Source organism: Penicillium pulvis, assembly GCF_028828015.1.
Source record: "Penicillium pulvis strain IBT 33274 chromosome Unknown contig_12_segment0_segment0, whole genome shotgun sequence".
Classification (NCBI taxonomy): Eukaryota; Fungi; Ascomycota; class Eurotiomycetes; order Eurotiales; family Aspergillaceae; genus Penicillium; species Penicillium pulvis.
Window position 1 is genome coordinate 3,432,307 of NW_026643072.1, and position 23,018 is coordinate 3,455,324.

A 23,018-nucleotide genomic window follows, 5' to 3' on the forward strand; every position below is an offset into this window, starting at 1 on the left:
TATGATATGAGCCAGCACCGATGAGGTCCTCTCTAAGCTTATTAGCTGCCGTTGCTCGCAGCCAACCCTCGAAACTGAAAAAGCCAGCCATCAGTCTAGACCATGTAGGTAGACGGCATCAGATGCATTCATGAGCCACTGCGTGAAGATCTCCGGAAATCCACTAATAGGATCCACAGTTCATCCAAAGACAGCGTGTCCTGGCATTATGGCGCGAAATCGTCCGAGCTTTGAATAGTATGGTCTAGCCTTGAGCTCCTTAAGCCCACCCATGGCACCAGCTTACACGAGTATTTAGAAATCCCTCCTTCAACAACACGAAGTGAGCTACATTCATACGCTCGGCAGGAATTCGAGCGACATCGTGATGTGAAGGATGTGGTAGGTTGAAATTTCCTCTTCTCGTATTGTGATCCGTTTGAGTCATTACTGAATGGTACGCACAGCCACATATCAGATATTTGCTTTCGGTATGGCTACCTTTGTTTCTTTCCAAAATCCTAAAGGTTGAGAGGAATTTGCTAACTGGTTACCAAGACAGGAAAAGCGGAGTTTGATACCATGAGGCGGTATATTGACGAGCAGGTCGCTGGTTGACGCTCTTTGCATATGTGTATTAGTATCTATTATTTGAGAAGACATTCTGTACCAACAATGATTGACCAAGCATCTTATTCGTTCGGTTAGCAACGCAGCTAGTTCTAAGCGGAAATTGGTCAGCCAGTTGATGGATTGCATCATAGACCAGGTCCTGTTTATATAATCCCTAACGATATGTGCGTCTCTGTCCAATCATTGACATCACATATCCAAGGAAAAGTGGAAGGGTCGGCCCAAGAAGCCACCTGTCATATGATTTGCGGGTGGAGCATGAAATGAACCCGGTTATCAGCAAGGATTACCATGGCGATCCCTTGAGCGGTTGATATATCCGAGCTAGAGCCAATGTGGCGAGACCTTAATCTTTGTAAGCTTTTAATTTACATCATAGAATCTTGATTTCGAGTTGTTTATAATAACACAAATGAAACTTGGCGCGGCTGATGACGAGCATATATCTTTTAGAATTTTGTCTTTACCCTGCCCAGGTGGCCCCATAAAGTCGAACATGTTTCCCGTCGCACGTCCTCTCCGCACACTCCCCACGTCCAAAGCTGCAGACACAACATATAACATCTCACCATCGAACCCCGACATCTCGTTTCTGAAAAATAATACTGTCTCAGAGCTATAGCTCTCGAATTTCTCTACGTCGAGATGTCTTCATCCCTATCAGATTCGACGCAGCTTCCTTATATCGACCCTATATTGCAATCCGATCTATTCCCAATGGCTCAACCAGTGCCAAAATTACAACCACCATTAAATGAGATCAATCAATTCGCACCTCAATGTTCCCCGCCCCAGTCGGCTCCCTCCAGGCGGCGATCCTCCCAGCATGCCAGTACAAGCCCCCAGCGGGCCAAGCATCTCGAGCGCAATCGAATCGCTGCAAACAAATGTCGACTGAAGAAAAAGCAACAACATCAAGAAATTGAGAAGGTGTTGAGTAATGAGACTGCGAAGCACGAACACCTTCAGTCCGTGGTGACCAGTCTAAAAGAAGAGGTCTGGCACCTGAAAAACACGATATTCGATCATGCACGATGCGACGATCCACAAATCAACCTCCAGCTTGCCATGATAAGCGAACGTGCCACTCAAATTAATAACGCCCCTTTCCAATGCCCATCACCGACATTCTCGGTCAGTACATTCTCCGAGAATTCGAGCCGAGATGCCAGCCAGGAATCTAGCCCCCTTGAAGCTATTCCAGCGACGATGACGGCCCCGAAAATAAGTTATGACGAATACCCCGATACTATTTTTGAGACATTCATTGAAGCGGACTAGCTATAGGCCTAATGTCAATTTTCTGTGTTTGAAGTTAATAATGTGGCGGAGATCTCCAAGCTTCTAGCTACTGTCGTGACGTCATCGACGGGATTACCCAAAATAGGATGTATCTAGGCTCTTGTCCACGGGTACCTAAGGCACATCAATATACTCTGTTACGTGTGCAACCAAATCTAAGAGCTATCTACAAGATCATTCACGGATCACAACGTGATACATAAGGCTGAAGATTGATCGTGATCATTCGAGACCCGCTACACCTATGCGTGATCAGATCAGGTTATGCCGGAGACTAAGACCCTAGTGATCGGCATATCGTGTACTGCAAAAAGCGCAGAAATCGCCACCGCTGCATAAATGGGGTTCTCGAACTCTCTCCGTGTGGGATGGCAGAGCTCTGCAATATCCACTTTGAGCGACATGTGGGGAGTCTACATATAGACCCACCTTCATTAGCGGGCAAAAGGCCCGACCAATCGCATTGCTTTCGTTGCGCCTATGTGGATCTTGGAAAATGGCCGCCGTACCAACCTTACTTGTGGCTGAGGCACCGTATACACCTTGGGAAGTTGCAGTGCCACAATCAAAAGTGTTCGACAACATCTTGATTAGGTAACTTTCTGCCACTTTCTGCCCCGATATGTGTGCTGGGAGTACGGCTAGTGCCAAGGTTTCGTAGGCCATTTAATCGGAGTGGGAAAGGGTTCCACCAATCATGGCGGGTCTTCTCAATGCTTTTTCTGGATTGCGAAGGCGGTATCCACGTGTGTCAAAGGCGGTCTGTAGGTTGTTGGAGACTTTTGTGGTGCCGCTGCACTTTCCTTAAGCCACTTATGTCAAAGCATGCCGTACGCCACCGAATGTGATCGAAGTAGCTTTGTGGATCATGAGATCTTTTAATAAAAACAGTTTGTGTCCTCCGCAATGGGTTATTTTTCCTCCAAATTACTTTGACATCTTTTAAGATCAACTACAATCAAATATTTCTTTAACACACCCCCGGCTTTACATTATATGATTGTGGCCCAGTAAGACATCAACACTCAAATGTCGCCGTCTGTGACTCAAGACCCAACCGTCGGCCAAGATATGGCTCGGTTTACCACAAAGACAGTTCTAGGCTCCTCATTTGAAACAACCGAAAGGTTTGTGAATACCTATCATTGTGCGAATCAAACATGGATGTATAGTATATTTACAATGAATCATGTATAGATATAGTCACCTAGAGCCTATTGGAATTGGTGTCTCGGGACTTGTATGGTATGATACCCAATAATCGAATATTCAAATTACAACAGAAGCTTACCACTTACTGTTATTCACTTCAGCTCCGCCAAAGATCAGATTACGAAGCGCACAATTGCTGTCAAGAAACTTGCCCAGCCCTTCAAATCTGAGAATATTGCGAAGCACATGTACCGAGAGGTCAGATTGTTGAAAACGCTCAAACATGAAAACGTTTGTCTCCAAACGGTTGTCTTCGACGCGCTCAAGCTGCTAATTACTCATTTTGACAGGTTATTCATTTGAATGACATTTTTATTTCGCCCTCGGAAGACATGTATGAGCTTCTACATCTTGATGTATACCGCAAAAATAAACTAACCGAACAACCTTCAAATTTAGCTACCTTGTGACAGACCTCATGTCAACCGATTTACACACTCTTTTAAGATCTAAGAAAGTGGATAATCAATTTTCACAGTATTTCATGTACCAAATAATGGTGATTAACTACTCCCTCAAACAGTCATTAAGCTACTGCTAATATCTCACAGCGCGGTCTCAAATACGTTCATTCTGCTGGTGTCATCCATCGTGATCTGAAGCCAAGCAATATTCTGGTCAACGAAAATTGCGACCTTAAAATTTGCGACTTTGGTCTAGCTCGAGTTCAAGAGGCATCAATGACCGGCTACGTATCAACTAGATACTACCGTGCCCCAGAGATAATGCTCACCTGGAAGCGTTACAACGAGAAAGCCGACATCTGGAGCGCAGCTTGTATCTTTGCTGAAATGCTACTTGGAGAGCCTCTCTTCTTGGGCAAGAACCATATCGACCAGTTTTGTGTAATCACCAAGCTTCTCGGGTCTCTCCCCGATCACGTTATTTCCCATATTACTAGTCCGAACGTGCGTTCATTCCCGCGCAAGACTACTTCTGATGTCAAGAATACTAATACTTCAGTAGACTATGAGTTTCGTCCGCTCTTTACCTGAGTACTCTCGCAAGCCCTGGACAACCCTCATCCCAGGAGCAAACATGAAAGGTATGCACTTGAGTTCACCATGACATTAAGTCAATATGGAATTGACACGTTAGCAGCCACAATGCTCTTGGATAAGATGCTCCAATATGATCCCGATGAGAGGATATCTGCCGCCGATGCACTCACTTCCACGTACCTTGCTCCATATCATGATCCTAACGATGAGCCGGTAGCGGAAGAGGCGATTGACTGGTCTTTCCTTGATGCAAACCTACCGGCCGATGTTTGGAAGACTATTATGTAAGTTTGAGTAGTATTTTCCGCAGGAACAGAGCTGACTCGGGAATAGGTATGCTGAGGTCTTGGGATATCACCAGGAGGGTTCTTCGCCTACGCCTCCACCAGACTATGAAGGAATGGACTTGGCATGAAGTGCAATGTTTGATGAGTTAAGCCAATTTGGCTTCCCTAGTTTGACGACTGTTTATGAATTCTTTATGTCTACTTAGATTGTTAGAGCAGTGATACCAGGAAAGATTTGCTAGATTTATTGTTATTCCAATGCAATTTGACATTCAATTTTGAAGAATTTGATCACAGATGCTGAGCCCGAAGACAAGCATGTCGGTGGCACTGAGGATACTCAAAAGGACAATACAAGTAGATACGGAGATAAGCCGCAGGCCTTGCATCGCTTCTTTCCAAAGTCCGCCAGATACTCAGGCAGAAACCTACAAGTGTATCCACTTCTCAAATTCAAACTGACCAACCGACGTATCCGGAAAGACTTAAATTTCAGCGCTTGATCTGTGACTTAGCAATGCGCTTACCGCCGCTGTGCTTTATTCGCGATCTTGCGGTGGGGATTCCATGTGACCATCTCCAAAGCCAATTTGCCCCATCGGGCCAATCAGACCACTCGCCAGGCTTCCAAATGATCGACAACTTTCCATTGTACACGGCATAGTCTTGATTCGCAAGCATTCTCCATTAGAAAAGCGTCACAGAGTTTTCGACTTATTAAATTTTGCGTTGCGTTAGGTACTGGAGTCTTCAATCGTTGGCATATTCAATGTAACAAAGAGACGAATCATGCATTGTGTCCTCTATATATGCGGTTAGGCTTGTCTCACTGGCGCAGCAGGGTCTATCGAGTTGTCTTCAAAAAGTGTAGAAGCGCCTACTAGATGATGGAGAATGAATCACGGTGTTGCATACTCGCGATCTGCTTGCACGATGAAGTGTGTGACAAGATTCCTTTCAGAGAGCGGATTGACAAGTTTGAATCTGCCAAATGCTGGCTTGTTTTGGGATTCCAAACAAAGTTAGATATTCCGTATGTTTGCAACTGAGACTCCCAAGGTCAATGGTGAAACTCATAACGGGTAGCATATCAGATCAGACCAAGGGGAGTTAGTGGTTTTGACGAGGAGAAGATGAGATATCTAGTAATATACATTAAGGGTACCGCGATAGTTCACGTCAAAGGTCTCTTGGCGTTGTATGGCAGTAACGTTCTCTTGGAAATAGTAGAGCCCGGCATTGTTGATGAGAATGTCGCAGCTCCTGTGCTCGTTGCCGACCATTGTGCTGAGAGCGGTGATACTGGCCTTGTCGGTGAGGGACAGCTTAGCAGGGCGGATTTGCACGGTTGGAGGAATAGACAGGCCAGTCAAGTCAATAGAACTCCCGGAGCGAGAGGCTGCGTATAGAACCAAAGGACCTTCAGATTGCCGGACCAGCGCAGCACAGATAGCAAGCCCGATGCCTCGAACCTGAAACAATGGTGAGAATCGACCTGTTACAATAGTAGGAGACTTACGGTGCCAGTGACTACGGCTATAAAAGGGCTATTCATTGTTGAGCACCAAGCCAGGGTTTTCTTCAGGGCGTAATCTTTAGAGGGAAGGAGAAGAGGTGAAGATGGTCAGCACGCTGGATGCCTTGTAACTATCCCCGGCTCATGCTAAGCCACCATGATCCCAGCCCCACGTACTAAGTTAAGAGGTTTTGTATTCATAGATTACTCTAGTCAAAAACTATATCGATAAATGAATGCCTCGTATATTCAACGCTACCGGTAAGTTGGGGTAATCTTCGTTAGCTTATTGTTAGGAGCCGAGGAATTGAGAGAAATATAATAGCCATTGTTTGGATGACCACAAAGGTCGGATCAAAACAACCCTGAGATTATCAAAACCCCAGAATTCATCAGGTGCCATAGCATATTACAGTTTTTGGGGCAATGTATATCGCTAGTGGGTTCAGTTTATAAGGAACACTGTCTTGCGATAGGTCCTACGATCTCTTTCGCCGGCATGGCATTAGAAAGAAAGACCGGTAAAGTACAAACTGGTGAACATACTTTAGATATATCCATTACATTATGGTAAACATTATATGCATGCTATGATAATAACAAAAAGATGAAGCCCCGTGGGGCCACAGGAACGGTATATCAGTTCCCCACATATCCCATTAAATAATCCATCGTATCGTTTCGTACTGACTTCAATGCCACTTTTTCATCATTAAACCATCAGAGCCGGAGAGCCCAAACGGATTGAAAAAACTATCTCCGTATACCTTACGCAGTCTCGGCAGCATCAACCTGAGAGATCTCGGGCTGCTGCTCCTGCTGCTCACGAGCCCTGTGGTTGCTCCTCGAGTTCTTAACATCCATAACAGCATAGACATTTGTGAACAAGAAAAGAGCCCTAACATCCAAAGTCAGAAATGCCGTCTTCATAAATAAGGTCCTTGATCTTTCTCTTACCATTCAATAGCCCCAACAACAATCTGCGCCTCAAGAGCATGGCAACTGGCATAGTTGCACTGGCTCGGGTGTGGGATCATTGCAGCCATGGCAATCCATCCACTGAGCCAGAGTCCCATGGTGATCAACTCGACGGCGGGAATGACGAACTCGTGCGAGATGCGTGGGAGCCAGAGTGGAGCGAGGCCTAGGTAGGGGACGGCGACGACGGCTGTCCAGCAGCCATTGAAGAGCATGAAGTAGATCACATTGGAGAAGGACCATTCGGAATATAAAGATCCGATGACTGGAATTTATAAGCTTTAGCCATAGCTAGATACTGTCTTGTGTGCGTGACGAACCGTATGCAGTGAGACCGATGGTCGCCAGGGCAAAGATAGCCTGGACGATCCGGATAGGGTAGACCCAGGACAACATGTTGAATAGATGTATGTGAACTTGGTTGCTGGAATGCAGGGTTTTTTTTCAATGTCCAAGTATTTGTTGGGCTGGATGATTGTATAGTGAAACAGAGTCGAATGTTTCCCGCGCGTTACAGTAAACAATACTCATGCGAAAGGGAAAAGAGCAAGATCCACTTCAGGCCGAGCGGGGGAGATCCAAAGCTTATATAGGCAACAGGATCTTGTTGGGGTTTAGTTTACACTAAAAGAAAATTCAATAGACCGAGGCGGTTTACTAGTGTGGCCAGACGTCATGGTGTGATATCAATGCCTAGGCAAGGTACCGGGGCAAGAGACCCTGCATGCTCTCGACACAGGAACGAACCCGAGCATAGTGGAGACCGGAACCCTGACAGGGGTTCTGTCCAGGGCTTTTGGCCCGAACTATCAAAGTTTTAGCGCCTCCACGGGTACGTTCCGGGGATCCATTAACAACGCACCCTGCCAGTTTACACTACTCCTATGTGTCTCCCAAGCTTCCTATAGATGAATCATTCAGTGATTTGGGGGGAATTGAAGCATCTCCTCTGACTATGCGCTAATTTGAAAACTCATTTTTAGGGCCAAACAGCTGGCAAACGAGAACTGCTAAAGCATGTTGGGGTGATTCTATGACGCTAAAGTGTCGATCTCACATGCTCACATGAGTCCGAGGTAGAATCGGCGACCAAATTACTACAACCGGGTCGATCATACTTTAGTTTGGCCGACTGCGAGAGACGCTAATGCATCTTAAGTGGTCTCAACCCGTGATATTTTAACACGGTAGGTCAGCCCACGTATCAGAGGCGCGAGAAGCTACAGTGGAGGACAATATCCCGTCCACGCCCGCGCCAGGCACCGTCCCACATGCAATTGACCATGACAAACAGCCTGGAGAACTCAAAAAAATAAGGTGAATATGGTTTCAATACATCAGGCTTGTCATGCAATGTGATCAGTGTGACTTCAGAGTAAACCTAGAAACGTCAAATGCTTGGTGGAGATTGGAGCAGCTATATACAAAAATAATACAGATCAATCACTACAACGTGTCATAGTATTTTACAAGGGCAAGGATCACCCTAGTTCCGCTTGGCCAGCAAAACCCTCACGGCATCCAAAACACCGACCTTCTTCTCATCTGCCGGCTCAATCGACGCGCGAGCGGCATCTGGCTGCTGGGGCTTCTGTCCAGCCTCCTTCGCCGCAGCCTCGATAGCAGCATGGCGCTCACGCCACTCACGATCTTCTTTGTCACGGACCTCCAGCTCCCGCAACCAAGCATCGCGCTTTTCTTGTGATTTACGCTCCTCCACAGCCTTCTCGAATTCGCGGCGCTGCTGGCGCTCGGTCTTGAAATACATACCGCCTGCCACCAAGGCGACTAGTGTGAATGCCTGGGCGAAGATACGGGCGCGGAACATGCGGTTCATCTCGGCGGAGTCGCCGGCTTTCATAGATCGGTAGGCGCGGTAGAGGGCGTAACATGTGGCGGCGCATCCTGTGGCGGTGGACGCATGAGTTAGTACTTTGTGCTTAATTGGGCTGCTTGTAAGTCGGGTCGCGAAAGTTCGTAGGCATACCTAGTGGAACCAAGGGCTCTTCTTTAAGGCGTCTGGTAAATTTCTGCATGCCGCTTTCCTCGCGAAATTGGCTGGTGAGAATATCTTGTTAGTGAACTGGTCTCCGCCCCCTCACATGTTCTTCCAAGGTAGTGTCTCCTGCTTCGGCGCTGAGCTTGGTGTTTAATGAGGTTTGCACGTACAGACTGCTCTCCGCAGTATCCATTGAGGACGGAAGGGGTTCGCGGCTCATTATGGCGGATATTTGTACGAATCAGTAGAGCTGGGTGCTCCGACTGTTGGGGTCGTGGGAGCTTGGATCGGGCGGTTTGCAGAGGGATTTCGGTGTTGCAAATAGCTGTCGGAATGATCGGATAAATTCCAACTCAGTTCCGGAAGCGATTAAAGCTCGGTGATGGTGTTTATCTGGGGCACGCGAGAGGTGTTCAGTACAGCATGACGTCGCGAGGTTTTTGCCAAGGAGTTTTTCTTCCGCCGCATTGTATAAGCCTATCAGGCAATTTGTATACTGAGCTTGATGGGCTATTTAACATATGGGCTAATATTTTGAAATCAATGTTGGAATTTTATATCTACCTTGGAATTAGCTAATAGGACCAGGCTAGGCTAGGAAGTATTGGGAATTATAATAAAAAAGGCATCAATCGATAATAAAATCTATGCAAATGTCGCCATCGTATCTCCGCTGACCGCCACCTTTGAGAATATTCGACATATACATTCCTCACACCGCAACCTCCAGACATACCCCGCTATTATTAGACAATGCATTAATGAGCCTATAGACTCTTCATTCATTCTAACAAATTAAATCAGGCTTATTGGTTACACTGTAATCTATCATGATTAGGGCTGTGGACCGGTGTTGATGACATAAGGTCCGATCCCGCTCCCCCGCGGGAAAAAAGAGTCAGAGATCAAAGAATTTCCCTAGAGTACAAACCTCCTCCTCTGAGTCATTGAACTTTCTTGTCGAGTACTCTCAGATTGGTCAATCTCTCACAGGATCAACATGTCTGACCATCCTGTCGCCAATGGCGTTAAGACACCAGTCACCCCTCCCAAAATGAATGGCTTCGCTTTGACCGAATACACCGCCGCTCCCACGCCTCCCTCAGAGCGCAACCCGCGTTTCCCTGGAGTGCCCCCAGACTGGGGAATTCCCGAATCTTGCCTGCTCCCCAATGGCTACCCTGATGTGAGAATCATTTAGTTGCCCGCTGTTTCCTCCCATTCCTTACATTATGGTTTCTAGTATCTCCGCCTGATCTTGACATCCCGCGTTTACGATGTTCTCGACGAAACCCCCCTCCACCATGCCGTCAACTTGAGTAACCGACTCGAGAGCCGAGTCCTCCTCAAGCGTGAGGATTTGCTACCGGTCTTCAGCTTCAAACTTCGTGGCGCTTACAACAAAATGGCTCACCTGAACGCCGAGCAGCGGTGGAAGGGTGTGATTGCATGCTCGGCTGGAAACCATGCGCAGGGTGTCGCTTACTCTGCCCGCAAGCTTAAGATTCCCGCGACTATTGTTATGCCCTCAGGAACTCCGGCTATTAAGCACCGCAACGTCGCTCGTCTTGGTGGAAGTGTGGTTCTTCACGGAAATGACTTCGATGCGGCCAAGGACGAGGCCCACCGATTGGAAAAGCAGCACGGCTTGACCAATATCCCACCATTCGACGACCCGTACGTTATCGCTGGTCAAGGTACGATTGGAATGGAGCTGCTGCGCCAGGCGAACTTGGATAAGCTGGAGGCAGTCTTCTGTGGCGTTGGTGGCGGTGGTCTGATTGCTGGTATTGGTGTTTACATGAAGCGCATTGCGCCTCATGTCAAGGTGGTCGGTGTGGAGGCCTACGATGCCAACGCCATGGCTCAGTCATTGGATGAGGGCACACGAGTTTTCCTGAAGGAGGTTGGCCTCTTTGCTGATGGTGCCGCGGTCAAGTCCGTTGGTGAGGAAACCTACCGTGTTAGCCGTGATGTGATCGATGAGATTGTTCAGGTCTCTACCGATGAGATCTGTGCTGCCATCAAGGATGCGTTCGAGGACACCCGAACAGTCGTCGAACCCGCCGGTGCTCTTTCCCTCGCCGGTCTCAAGAAATATGTTGCCAACAACCCTAGCCCCGACACCAACCGTGAGCTGATTGCTATCACCTCCGGCGCCAACATGGACTTCGACCGTCTCCGCTTTGTGGCCGAGCGGGCTGCCCTTGGCGAGAAGAAGGAGGCTCTGCTGAGTGTCAAGATCCCCGAGACACCCGGTGCCTTTGCCAAGCTCATTGAGGTGATCCTGCCTCACTCCGTGACCGCTTTCAGTTACCGGTTTGCACAGGAGCACGTTGCTGATGTGCTGATGGGCATTCAACTATCTGCTGTGACTGGTCGGGATGACCTGGCGAAGATTATGGAGGAGTTGGAGAGCTCAGGAATGTCAGTTCAGGACCTCAGCGATGACGAACTTGTGAAGCGCCACGTTCGCTTCCTTGTTGGAGGTCGCTCCAACGTGGCGGACGAACGTCTATTCATGTTCGAGTTCCCGGAGCGACCAGGTGCTCTGGCCAAGTTCCTGACCACTCTCCGTCCCAACCAGAACATCTCCCTCTTCCACTACCGCAACTACGGTGGTGACGTCGGCAAGGTCCTGTGTGGTATCCAGTGCCCTACTACAGAGAAGGATGAGCTCGAGTCGTTCCTTCGCGACCTAGGCTACCCCTTCAGCGAGCACACCGATTCCCCTACCTACCAGACTTTCCTTCGCTCGTAATGGAATCATATGACGCTATGATGCTTTTTGGTATATATTGGATGGAGACATACCGGGATATGATGAACAGTGATTTTATTCTTTCTTTTTCAGCGGCTTAAAAGTGCAACTCCGTCTCTGTACTTCATTTGGCGTTGGGTTCTGAGCATATAGACTATGGAGAATTGACTTGGACTGTATGATAGCTTTTTCTGTGTCAATTCACACTTTATTAATTCTTTCATGTATTTCCAGGTTGATCCTGATGTAGATTAGTATTGTTTGATAAGTATTGTTGCAAATCCACCAATCAACATCGGGGCGGGATCGGCCCGGCAAAACACAACCTCCGGCAACAATCTTCCAAGCACTATCAAGAGCGAGAACCCCGGGAGCAAAGCCAACGACAACCACTTGCATTTAGCTGTCCATTTCTCATAACGAGAATAGAGGCTCCGAGCCTTTGATAATTCCCTTCCACTCCCGAGGAAAGATCACAACCACCATCATGTTCTCCCTCCGAACTGTCCTCCGCGCCCCCGGTGCACTCCGCCAGCTTCTCCCCTCCGTCTCGCGTCGTTCATTTTCCGGAGTCGCATCTGCCCGTCCTCTTTCGCACATGGTCCAGAATGGTCTCACGAGGCTGCGCGCTCAATCACAGACTAGCAATGCTGTCACTGCCGCCGTTGGCACTTCCCGGCAGCTTCAGATTCGGGGAATGAAGACTCGGTCTTCAGTGAAGCGCCTGTGTGATGGCTGCAAGGTATGTTTGAAATGCATGTTGGTTCTGCTGGGATGTCCCAGAGGACCGTTGGAGGGATATATGTCTAGATACTGACTTCAATTCTCTAGCCTGTGCGCCGGAAGAACCGTGTTTTCATTATCTGGTACGATCTATACATTCCCAATTCAGATTGCCCCATTTTTTCAGAATACTAATATGCATTTGTTCCAGCTCGAAAAACGCCAAGCACAAGCAGCGACAAGGCAAATAGAGTGGGTGGATGCCTTTCCGCTTCGTTCTTTCTTCGGCACGCACGACTTTGATCTCCGCCTCTGCCTATAACTTTGCATATGTGTTAGTCCAGATGTATTTTGGGACATTATTGCGGCGCTTGGGTCTTTTCTTGTACAATAGTCTCGGGACCAGAATTGCGGTCTCTATACTGAATCAATTCAACTCTATTGATCTATACATGATTCATGGCTTCGGAATTCGAAACGATCGATCCTCCATCTTTTACAGTATCATTTCCTACGTGCAAAATTGCCCATATAGTCAGGTCTACATGCCTCCATGTTGAAAATGCTGGGACATGTAATGCGTGGTTCCTGACAGGCCAGCGGTCACGTGTCGCGTTCCTGGCTTCCCCGAACTTTTTTTCCGCGAAAAAACAAGCGCTGATCAATCTGTCTTGATTCGATCAATTCTATTTTGAGTTGATTATCGCCATGAGGTCTCCTTCTCTTGCACGGTTGCAGTACCGTGCGGTGTCTGGCCTGGCCAGATCCTCTCGTTTCCAGTCTCAGGGCCTTCTGCAGTCGCGATGCGCATCTACGGCCGCTTTGCGGTCTTCCGGTGTCGCGCCGGCTTATCAGTCGGTTTTGAAGACATGGGAGCAACGACGCAATGCCTCCGCTACTGCGTCTGCGGTGTAAGTTTCTAAATCTGTTCTATACCGGCTATACTCTAATCTTCGTTCTTTGTTTCATAGTCTTGAGGCCGCCGCCGCCAGCCCGGACACCCTGTCGCAAGCCGCTATTATCGACAACCTCGACCCCGTGGAGGCGGCTCGTTTGGATAAAGTTCGCAACATTGGTATTGCGGTATATACTATCCCAACGGCTTTCTGTTGTTTATTACAGCGTCTAACAGCTTTTCTACGATAGGCCCATATCGACAGTGGTAAGACCACTTGTACCGAGCGTGTCCTTTTCTACACCGGTCGTATCAAGGCCATTCACGAGGTCCGTGGACGTGACAGTGTCGGCGCCAAGATGGACTCAATGGATTTGGAGCGTGAGAAGGGTATCACTATCCAGTCTGCTGCCACCTTCTGTGACTGGGTCAAGAAGGACAAGGAGGGACAGGATCAGAAGTACCACATTAACTTGATTGATACCCCCGGTCACATTGATTTCACCATCGAGGTCGAGAGAGCGCTGCGCGTTCTGGATGGAGCTGTCATGATTCTGTGTGCCGTATCTGGTGTCCAGTCTCAGACCATCACCGTTGACCGTCAGATGCGTCGTTACAATGTCCCTCGTATTTCCTTCGTTAACAAGATGGACCGTATGGGTGCCAACCCCTTCAAGGCGGTTGACCAGATCAACTCTAAGCTCAAGATTCCCGCCGCTGCCGTCCAGGTCCCCATTGGTGCTGAGGACGAATTTGAGGGTGTTGTGGATCTGATCCGCATGAAGGCTATCTACAATGTTGGTGAGAGCGGAGAGACCCTCAAGGAGACCGATGAAATTCCCGACAAGGTCAAGGATATCGCCAATGAGCGAAGAGCCATGCTCATTGAGACTCTTGCTGATGTCGACGACGAGATGGCCGAGCTCTTCCTCGATGAGATTGAGCCCAACGAGGATCAGATCCGCGCTGCTATCCGTCGCGCCACTATTGGTCTTAAGTTCACTCCTGTCTTCATGGGTTCTGCCCTTGCCAACAAGTCCGTCCAGCCCATGCTGGATGGTGTTATTGACTTCCTCCCCAACCCCGCTGAAGTGGAGAACCTTGCCCTTGACCAGAAGCGCAATGAGGCTTCCGTCAAGCTTGTTCCCTACAACTCCCTTCCCTTCGTCGGTCTGGCCTTCAAGCTGGAAGAGAGCAACTTCGGTCAGTTGACCTACATTCGTGTCTACCAGGGTACTCTCCGCAAGAGCGCCAACGTGTTCAACGCCCGCAACAACAAGAAGGTCAAGATTCCCCGTATTGTGCGTATGCACTCTAACGAGATGGAGGAGGTCAACGAGATTGGTGCTGGTGAGATCTGTGCTGTGTTCGGTGTTGAATGTGCCTCCGGTGACACCTTCACTGATGGACAGCTCGGCTACAGCATGTCTTCCATGTTCGTTCCTGAGCCCGTCATCTCTCTTTCCATCAAGCCCAAGCAGAGTAAGGATGCTGCCAACTTCTCCAAGGCCATGGCCCGTTTCCAGAGAGAGGACCCTACTTTCCGGGTGACTTACGACAACGAGAGTGAACAGACCATCATCTCCGGAATGGGTGAGCTTCACTTGGACATCTACGTTGAGCGTATGCGTCGTGAGTACCGCGTTGACTGCGAGACCGGTCAGCCTCAGGTCGCCTACCGTGAGACCATTGGTCACCGTGTTGAGTTCGACCACCTGCTCAAGAAGCAGACTGGTGGTGCTGGTGACTACGCCCGTGTTATGGGATGGATGGAGCCCACTGGTACTCTCGAGGAGAACAAGTTCGAGCAGCAGATTGTCGGTGGTAGCATTTCTGAGAAGTTCCTGTACGCTTGTGAGAAGGGTTTCAACCTTTCTGCCGAGAAGGGTCCTCTCGTTGGCCACAAGGTTCTTGGTACCCGCATGGTCATCAACGACGGTGCTACTCACATGACTGATTCCTCCGAAATGGCCTTCAAGAACGCCACCCAACAGGCCTTCCGTAAGGCTTTCATGGACAGTCAGCCCGCTATTCTGGAGCCTTTGATGAAGACCGTGGTGACCGCCCCGTCCGAGTTCCAGGGTGATGTTATTGCCCTGCTGAACAAGCGTGGTGCCACCATCAACGACACTGAGACCGGTGTTGACGAGTTCACCATCTACGCTGATTGCAGTCTGAACGGCATGTTCGGCTTCAGCTCCAACCTCCGCGCCGCCACCCAGGGTAAGGGTGAATACCAAATGGAGTTCAGCCACTACGAGAAGGCTCCTCCGCAGGTGCAGTACGTTTAAAACCCCCTTCACTGTTAACTTTCTTTATGCTGATCAATTCTCGCCGTACAGGAAGGAGCTTATTGCCAAGTATATCAAGGCCCAGGCCGACCGAAACAAGAAATAAGCCTATCACCAGACGCATCACCGTCTGGTCTGATCTCCATCCGCCTTCTCTCCGACACATGTAACATTTATTTCCCCAATTACTCTCATATGGCCCGGCGGGGCCTCAACCATTTTCTAATGGAGATCAGGTACAGCATAGACTGTTGTCTTTCTATAGAAGATCAGGCTTCTGTTCATTGTTCTCGGCTTTGCCGTGGACTCAAAAATCTCTCATGTACTTTCTGCGTCATGGCACTATATCATCTCGCGCGGCTTTTTTGGGATATGTACTTTAAACTTCTAGATATTACTTTCTACTCTCCTGTCTGAACAATACGATGTCTTGTACGTTGACTTACTTTCTTTTCTCGTAGCCGCAAGATAGACTCCAATTTGAGACAGCAGGTGCTTGAATATAAGCTATTTTAATCTACTAAAGGTCTGTAAAATCGATGACTTGCGTTTCAATCTTGATATAACAAATTATATGTGAAAATTTTCTAATATGTGCAAATATGTGTAAAGGAGATTATGTATCACGAGACCTCGGGTGCCCCCCATTGTGAGAACTGAGCAAGAGGCTCGAGGATGACTGTGGAGGAAGTTTGGGCTCTTGAGCAGCGGCGCTCAAATCTTCCAGTTCATCAGGAACAGCGGTATGCAAGTCGATAAAAGAGTCGCGGTTGTCACTGACGCGTTGGTATCGACGTTCAGGGTCCTTTAGGGCAAAGGCGTAGACGAAAGACATGATAAGGAAAATAGCCAAAACAAGCATGTAGACCGCATTGTAAACGCAAAAAATGACTCCGATAATGCTGTTCATCATTTTGGGTCCGGTGAAGATTTCCGAGAAAAAGAGGAGACAGAGCGAATTCAGGAAGCCGAAGATGGCTGTTGCGACTCCGAATCGATTCATGCTTTTATCCATGTATGGGCGGAGCCAAATGACGAGTCCCATCATAATAACATCTATGACCAAGAGAATGACGGCCTGCGTTTTTGGAACGTGTTGAGAGACTGCGATGACGATGCCTTTGAGTTGAGTGTAGAGGTGTGCGATGGCGAAAAAGTAATAGGTGTTTGCGGTATAGTGAACGTGAAGGAAACTCAGCTTCCGGCTTAGTTTATCCAGACCTGAGTAAAGAACGTATGAGGCACTGATGCCTGATCTTCGGGATTTTTGAACGTGGTATATGGCTTTGGCTCCTGTCAAAGCTAGACAAATTGTTATGCCGACCCACCATGAAATGGCTAGGACGAGTTCGCCGGCTGAGTCGAGTCGAGTGAATTCCCAGAAGCAGAACGCTGCTGCTGACGGCGTGACGAGCGTGATAAAGCGGAGCAAAATTCCTCGGCTGGTGGTTTGTAAGCCTGCTGCGACGAATCGAAGTCGGTCGGGGAGCTTGTTTGATTTCCCCAGGGCTTGACAAATGAATTTGAAAGCCAGTACTATCAATACCGTTATGCAGCCGAAGAACATGAACACGGAATAGCTTGTCATGAAGATGTTGGTGGGTTCGATCCTGGCTCGGTAGGCCATGCGGCGGATTCCCTTGATGGTGATTTCTGTACTGGTTGAATCGGCTGAAGTGGTTGATATGGCGGATGTTGCTCTTTTGAGAAGATTCGTTGATATGTGGGAGTTTTCGACAAGACTGCGTTTTTGCGTAATCACAGAGACGCTTTTTGCTTCGGTCATGAGATCGGACGGTGTGCCACCTGTTGAGCGCAAGTACCAGGTGCAGAGAGTCTGTAGGAAGCCAACATGTAAGATTCCGATGCTCCACTGGAACATCTGTGTCCATGACTGTGCAATGGGTGGGAGGTTGACGGAGCTGAGGCCGATCGTTGCCTGCTGTTGCATTAACTCTAGAAGAGCTAGTGAGTAAAAAGATAGGTGTGTGGCGGTATTCAGGTGGCCTCTCATGAAAGAAAGTGCGGATGCACAGAGACCGAGGCCCGCGATTACTGCGAGAACCCATGAGACTGCGGGTTGATCGACGGTATGACCGTTGGCAAGATCGGCGGAGAGACATGCGATATTGCCTCCCGTTGTTTCATTTTTCACATAGATCACGATGGTAGCGTCTAGGTCGGGCACCGTGTATCCAATCCCTGTAGGAATGATTAGCCTTGAAAGTCAGGTAGATCGGAGGCAGTGTAACCAACCGGGAATGTCGGAAAGAATGGAGGAGATGTTCGCGGTGGCCTGCGGGATATCAAGAGCGCCCGATGAGACCGGGCAGAGACTATCGACACCTAAAGAACAAAGGTTGATGGTCTCATTGACAGCCATGTAGCCGTACACCAACAGCTGGATGTCGGCTGTGATTTTGCCGGAGATGCCCACATTTCCAACGAAAGCGAGGGTAAGCTCTCCAGCTCGTGATAATTTGGCGGTAAAGTAGCTCACGCTGATAGCGGAGTTGGGTTGGCAGATTTCCAATGCATCGGTTGTGATGTAATCGGTGGCAGAGACCAGTTCAGCGAGAAGTAACACCCAGAGAGATGAAACTCTCAAGGGTAGACGCATTTCCAAGTCTACCGGAACACCCAGCCATGAAAAACGAGTGACAGGTTGGGGTGTGAGAAAGGAGGAAAAGGCGTTACAGGTTGACCAGATCAGTCGTGGACCCTGTGTAACGTAATCAAATGGCACTATAATTAGGCATAAGCAACGGTTAAACTAAGCGATAGTTTGTAATACGACATTTTTCCACGTAAATCTAGGCGGCAAAGAAAAGCAAAAGGGAGCGGAGGAAAATTCCCGGTTTCTTCTAGTGCCGGGATTGCGCGGATATTCGTCCACGCGGACTCTCGGCGTCCCGCCCCCGTTCGTTGCATTTTTCCTTCACTGGAAAGAAAAAAGGGTCCCAGGGAAACCGGAGATAGTTGCCAAGTCCAAATCGGAGTTAATGAAGGCGTAGACCGTGGTGAGACTGCCAAGCTCGTTCTGAACGTGCTGGTATACCATGCTCCGGCTGAGGCCGGTTCCCGCTTAAATAATCCACATTTCACACCATAGGCCACACTATTGGTTACTTAAATGGTGGAACTAACGATGATGCATATCTAATAATCAAAGGCTCCATATTTTGCACCCCCTTCAGCCCAGGCCCTTCGTCAATACGCTACCGGTCCAGTTGGTACACGTGTAGGAAATCAAGCTTTGGAGTTCGAGAGAAAACAAGGCCAAAGAACAACCTGCATACCTCATACGCACCCTGCATGATGTGATCAGGCCACGAGATGCGGACAGGGTTATAACAATGCGTTACCGGAGTAAGCCACCGTGGCGTCACCCCCTCATTCCCCAAATTGACCACGGGGCTTGTGCAATTCGAAAGTACCCCACTCTCGTGGTTAAAGGGTGAATCAGGAGAATGAATATTGAAAGCTCTTCCAACCCCTGATCACCACATCCAGAAGTTCAAAGACGAAAAGGGATGAATCCATCGAATCCTACTTGAAGCCCTCTGCGACCGATTTTTCACGGAGAAACAAGCCGACCTCGGGGTCTAATGGATCTGTCGCTGCCGCAGCAAGAGAGGCAAAAACATGATATGAGCCCCCATTTCGCGCACGGTCTCGAATTGACATCAACGCACCTAGCGATCCTATCAGCCCGCTCGTCATATTGGGGATCGACATCGCAGGAAGAACACATCTGCCATCCGTGTGGCCCATCGATCGGGCCGTCACATATATGACGTACCCGACGCAGGATCTTCCTGCTGTTAACCGGGCCGAGCACTGAACCATTTGGTCCGTAGCAGTTATCCTCGACATACACGATACCCGTTCCTTTCCTGCCAATTCTAGGAGTTTGGGAGACTTAGGCCTCTTTTAGCGATGACTCCGGGACGTTGCCTTCAACAAAAGATATATACGTCCTGGACGAGTTGAATCTATGTAGATTGTCATTTGTCAGATCATTGTTAATATCTCGAACTCCCGCGTTGAGGGTAAGTTGGAGCGACTATTTTGACTTTTTAGCCGATGTATGACCTACATGGAGATTAGGAAGCCGGCTGCGGTTGACATAAATGACGTCCCAGGTGCCGCGAGGGTAATCCCGATAACTGGTCCAGTGATTATCCGCACCAGTTCCACCACTTTTACACCCGCTAATGGACCAAGGACGGGAGCCTATAGTTGGCCGAGACCCAGCGAAGGATCAGTTTCGTTCCTTGTTTCTCAAGCTACTCATTGTCTACCCAACCGGACCATCCAAGGTTGCAAACCAATCAAGAAGACATCGATGGATATCTCGTCGAAGCAATACCATCGTGTAGATCCAGTTCCTCTATAGACGTTTTACCATCTACTGTGATTTGCCCTTTATGATGATCATGCATCCCTTATTGGCCACAAGGAAAAGTTTAGGTTCTCTAATTGGCTAACATATAGATCCGCGAGGGCAGACCCACTGTGCTTTGACTCTATATTGAGTGTTAAAGTTTCCTTTCATCACTTTTCTTGGCGCATTGGTATCTATGGATTTCCACGCTATTTACGTGCGCTACTGGGCACGCTAGCCACGCTGTATCTGTCTACAGGTCAATGCTGGAAATCAGGGTTCTGCTCTCGACAGTGGATTTGCAGAATCGATCACGTAGATGCTCGCGACCTCGATACTGGCTGTCAGAAGGTTCTAAGATCCGCGGAGACTGATCAGGGCTGGGCTGCTGACTACATAATCCAGAGACTGCAGAATTTTGGGTAGTTGGCACAACAAGTGACCAAAATTAGTTGCCAATTCAAATCCAACTTGAAATAAGTACCAGATGTGGTTATGACACGCATATAATGTCCCATGAAATAACCAAATTATGGGCAAGGAGGTTTCATTCTTTCAACTCTGGATACAAGCCACCCATGGGCATAAGAGACAGGAAAATAAAAATGCCATTGGCTAGGTCAGGCTCCCTTCTCAATCAATGCCTAACTGTACCGCTGGAACCATTCACGCAATATGTCAAAGCCTTGACTTTCAGTCTAACATCAGTCAGCCCAATCCCATAAAACCACATATTGAGATAAGAGAAACATACCCCCATAATCAGAAGAGGAATAGGATCCCCTACTACCACCACTCGTGGTCATTCTTTCTTCCTGTTTTAGCACCTGATTCTGTGAAGCATTAGTCCTATCCAAACAAGAAAAACTCATAACCGGAGCAGAATCGCAAATCTCCGCCGCAAACGATGGAGGCAAAGCCCCCGTATTCGCCATCAGTGCTCTCCTCTCCGCGATGGTCAGCATTGTAAGATCCTCGCTGATATTAAATGACCAGCAAGCCTTCCCACCAGGTCTTTCACTCGCGTCCTCAATATCTGGACTTGGTTCCATATCGTTCATGAAGTAGGGCTTTTTGAATGTGCGGAGGGGTTTGGGAGCGGGGACTTGGTACCAGGTATCGCACTTCGACGGCTGACTCGGTTCGGGCTCTGAGATAGGCTTAGACGCAACTCGAAAGAGAAAGGGTACTCTGATTTTTGGGCGTTTGGGTCGGGTTTTACTGCTCGGCTCGCTGGGTTGACTTGGTCTGTGTATATTTGGTGTGCTTGGCTCTCCGGAAAGAGAGTACTTGTTGCCGAGCTGAGAGCCTTTCAGTTCCCAAAGAGGCTGACTAGCGTCGTCGCGGATCTGGTAGTGCTTCAGTAGATCTAGTGCGATCTCCGTGTGGGTTTCGTGGTCATTCACCATTCGGGTTAGGCGGCCGCTAAGGTGCTCATCTCGATTGTAGAGTACGCTTTCGAGGAAAGCTCCAATGTCGCTTGCTGTGACACCTAAGCTAATCCATTGTGTGAGAAGTTCGCGGAGGGCGCGGACGCCGTCGAGGTCCCAGGTCAGCTCATCTTTCCAGCCACGATTCGGCGTCTGTGTATTTTCAGCTTATGTTAGTGAACAGTCCACATGTGTAAGACCTTGGGAGCAGATTTTCTTACACCGATTGGGGAGCATATCACCCAGTCTTGCTCTTGAGAAGGGACGGGTGAGGTGGTGATTTTCATGGGTTTGTGTTTTCCCTTGCCTGAGCTGGGTGTGCAGTTAGTGATTGGGGATTTGTGTTTCCGCATGGCGTGTCCTTGATCGGCTTCTGGAGCTAGAGTGACCGATTTAAATGCTGCACACCTATTGAGAGGGTTAGTTGATCTGCGGATTGCACCAGCTCGGGCTGGGAAGTTCGGGCGAGTTTGGTTTGGGTGGGTGGTGAGTTGATGATCGCTCATTGTGAGGACGTACCCAGTACCTCCAGTGCTAGGTAAAATATGATTGAATTGAAAGTCAGATTGATTCAGTGTTATCTAGTCTAAAGGTTGGGCTAAGGTCAAATGGACTACTTTCTTTCCCGGGAAGAGTAAAGACTATATATGTCAGTATTGCACCATTGTTTAGTATTACTATTTTGAGATACATTAAAAGTAGAGAAGACAAAGCCAGTCTTGGAGCACGAGGGGCACCGTTGAACTTGTCCTTTCATCAGCAAGTTAAATGAGATTGTTGCGATGAAAGGAAGTCCTTGGAATAGCACAAAGGCGGACTCGCGTATCAATGAATATCCATGAATGTAACATCATTGTTGACAATTTTGCACCATCTTGGGATCCAAAAACCTATAATCTATGAAGATCTTGTCAACTCAATCTTTCTGAAATGGGACTATTTAAAGTTTGTGGGTTTCCAAGTAGCGTAGGTTGCCGCACATCTCAGGCTTGGGAGGATTATCTAAGTTTATATATCAGAATTGATGAGAGGAGATATTGCCTTGAATGTTATTTCCATCAGAGCTGTATCATGCACGCCCATTGATGCATATGGATTGATGGAAGTTCAACTGGCAACAAGAGACATCAATTGTTTAAAGTTGTTGCGGATAGTTTGAACTTCCCGTACCCTCTGTTTACTACGGGCAGGCAAGCACGTGAATACTTCCATCCTCTCTGACTTGGCTGGACGCAGACCCATCTGGGCAACATGTCGATCCAAACAAACAGAAAGTATTTAGGTCTCTGATTAGAGACGCAAACATAACACACAAAAACCAGTGGTGGTTACTACAAGTGCAGATTTACGTCCACGGGTACGTCACAATCATTGTCTATAGTATGAGGGTATTATAAAGCAGAGAACACTGTATACAATATGTTTTGAAACTCTAATTAGACATTGACAAGAAAGAAAGCATAGAAGATCATTATATACAAATGACGGGGGCGTCAAAAGCTTCATTAAAACGAATAATATTGTCCACAAGAAGTGATATAAGGGCCAGCAACATCAGGCCGAAGGGTATAATGAGCACGCTAAGCAGGAGACCCGAAGTGGAGGCACCAAGGCAGAGGATGAA

At 48.2% G+C, this 23,018-nt stretch overlaps 11 protein-coding genes across 11 annotated transcripts; 6 read left to right on the plus strand and 5 right to left on the minus strand.

The window, feature by feature from the left end:
- Positions 1-20: 20 nt before the first annotated feature.
- N7503_002496 (LYR motif-containing protein 2) lies at positions 21-597 on the plus strand (the record flags this gene model as incomplete). Its single annotated transcript, XM_057062043.1, has 5 exons — positions 21-104; positions 180-237; positions 299-381; positions 447-470; positions 538-597. The coding sequence occupies 5 exons, from the start codon at positions 21-23 to the stop codon at positions 595-597; spliced, it is 309 nt and encodes a 102-aa protein (XP_056926005.1).
- Positions 598-1,329: 732 nt separating this feature from the next.
- N7503_002497 (bZIP transcription factor) lies at positions 1,330-1,893 on the plus strand (the record flags this gene model as incomplete). Its single annotated transcript, XM_057062044.1, has 1 exon — positions 1,330-1,893. One exon carries the CDS (start codon positions 1,330-1,332, stop codon positions 1,891-1,893), a length of 564 nt encoding a protein of 187 aa, XP_056926006.1.
- Positions 1,894-2,933: 1,040 nt separating this feature from the next.
- Positions 2,934-4,542, plus strand: N7503_002498 (uncharacterized protein; the record flags this gene model as incomplete). The annotated part of the gene is made up of 9 exons (XM_057062045.1): positions 2,934-3,041; positions 3,112-3,159; positions 3,228-3,357; positions 3,417-3,460; positions 3,526-3,625; positions 3,678-4,034; positions 4,093-4,171; positions 4,228-4,411; positions 4,461-4,542. Exons 1-9 carry the CDS (start codon positions 2,944-2,946, stop codon positions 4,540-4,542), a joined length of 1,122 nt encoding a protein of 373 aa, XP_056926007.1. The 5' UTR covers positions 2,934-2,943.
- Positions 4,543-5,556: 1,014 nt separating this feature from the next.
- N7503_002499 (Short-chain dehydrogenase/reductase SDR) lies at positions 5,557-5,969 on the minus strand (the record flags this gene model as incomplete). The annotated part of the gene is made up of 2 exons (XM_057062046.1): positions 5,557-5,886; positions 5,934-5,969. 2 exons carry the CDS (start codon positions 5,967-5,969, stop codon positions 5,557-5,559), a joined length of 366 nt encoding a protein of 121 aa, XP_056926008.1.
- A 729-nt stretch (positions 5,970-6,698) lies between these two features.
- N7503_002500 (MARVEL domain-containing protein) lies at positions 6,699-7,304 on the minus strand (the record flags this gene model as incomplete). The annotated part of the gene is made up of 3 exons (XM_057062047.1): positions 6,699-6,828; positions 6,888-7,173; positions 7,229-7,304. The coding sequence occupies 3 exons, from the start codon at positions 7,302-7,304 to the stop codon at positions 6,699-6,701; spliced, it is 492 nt and encodes a 163-aa protein (XP_056926009.1).
- A 968-nt stretch (positions 7,305-8,272) lies between these two features.
- rcf1 (respiratory supercomplex assembly factor RCF1) lies at positions 8,273-9,230 on the minus strand (the record flags this gene model as incomplete). Its single annotated transcript, XM_057062048.1, has 3 exons — positions 8,273-8,813; positions 8,896-8,966; positions 9,082-9,230. Coding segments are annotated over 3 exons (639 nt in total), but the record flags the coding sequence as incomplete, so codon positions are not given.
- A 677-nt stretch (positions 9,231-9,907) lies between these two features.
- Positions 9,908-11,668, plus strand: N7503_002502 (threonine dehydratase, biosynthetic; the record flags this gene model as incomplete). Its single annotated transcript, XM_057062049.1, has 2 exons — positions 9,908-10,093; positions 10,151-11,668. The coding sequence occupies 2 exons, from the start codon at positions 9,908-9,910 to the stop codon at positions 11,666-11,668; spliced, it is 1,704 nt and encodes a 567-aa protein (XP_056926011.1).
- Positions 11,669-12,155: 487 nt separating this feature from the next.
- On the plus strand, positions 12,156-12,642 carry N7503_002503 (50S ribosomal protein L36; the record flags this gene model as incomplete). The annotated part of the gene is made up of 3 exons (XM_057062050.1): positions 12,156-12,410; positions 12,500-12,534; positions 12,603-12,642. The coding sequence occupies 3 exons, from the start codon at positions 12,156-12,158 to the stop codon at positions 12,640-12,642; spliced, it is 330 nt and encodes a 109-aa protein (XP_056926012.1).
- Positions 12,643-13,099: 457 nt separating this feature from the next.
- On the plus strand, positions 13,100-15,683 carry N7503_002504 (elongation factor G; the record flags this gene model as incomplete). Its single annotated transcript, XM_057062051.1, has 4 exons — positions 13,100-13,302; positions 13,363-13,474; positions 13,538-15,567; positions 15,629-15,683. 4 exons carry the CDS (start codon positions 13,100-13,102, stop codon positions 15,681-15,683), a joined length of 2,400 nt encoding a protein of 799 aa, XP_056926013.1.
- A 510-nt stretch (positions 15,684-16,193) lies between these two features.
- Positions 16,194-18,197, minus strand: N7503_002505 (transient receptor potential ion channel family protein; the record flags this gene model as incomplete). Its single annotated transcript, XM_057062052.1, has 2 exons — positions 16,194-17,779; positions 17,834-18,197. 2 exons carry the CDS (start codon positions 18,195-18,197, stop codon positions 16,194-16,196), a joined length of 1,950 nt encoding a protein of 649 aa, XP_056926014.1.
- A 2,460-nt stretch (positions 18,198-20,657) lies between these two features.
- Positions 20,658-21,747, minus strand: N7503_002506 (Lipopolysaccharide-modifying protein; the record flags this gene model as incomplete). Its single annotated transcript, XM_057062053.1, has 4 exons — positions 20,658-20,662; positions 20,719-20,791; positions 20,840-21,547; positions 21,616-21,747. The coding sequence occupies 4 exons, from the start codon at positions 21,745-21,747 to the stop codon at positions 20,658-20,660; spliced, it is 918 nt and encodes a 305-aa protein (XP_056926015.1).
- Positions 21,748-23,018: the final 1,271 nt, after the last annotated feature.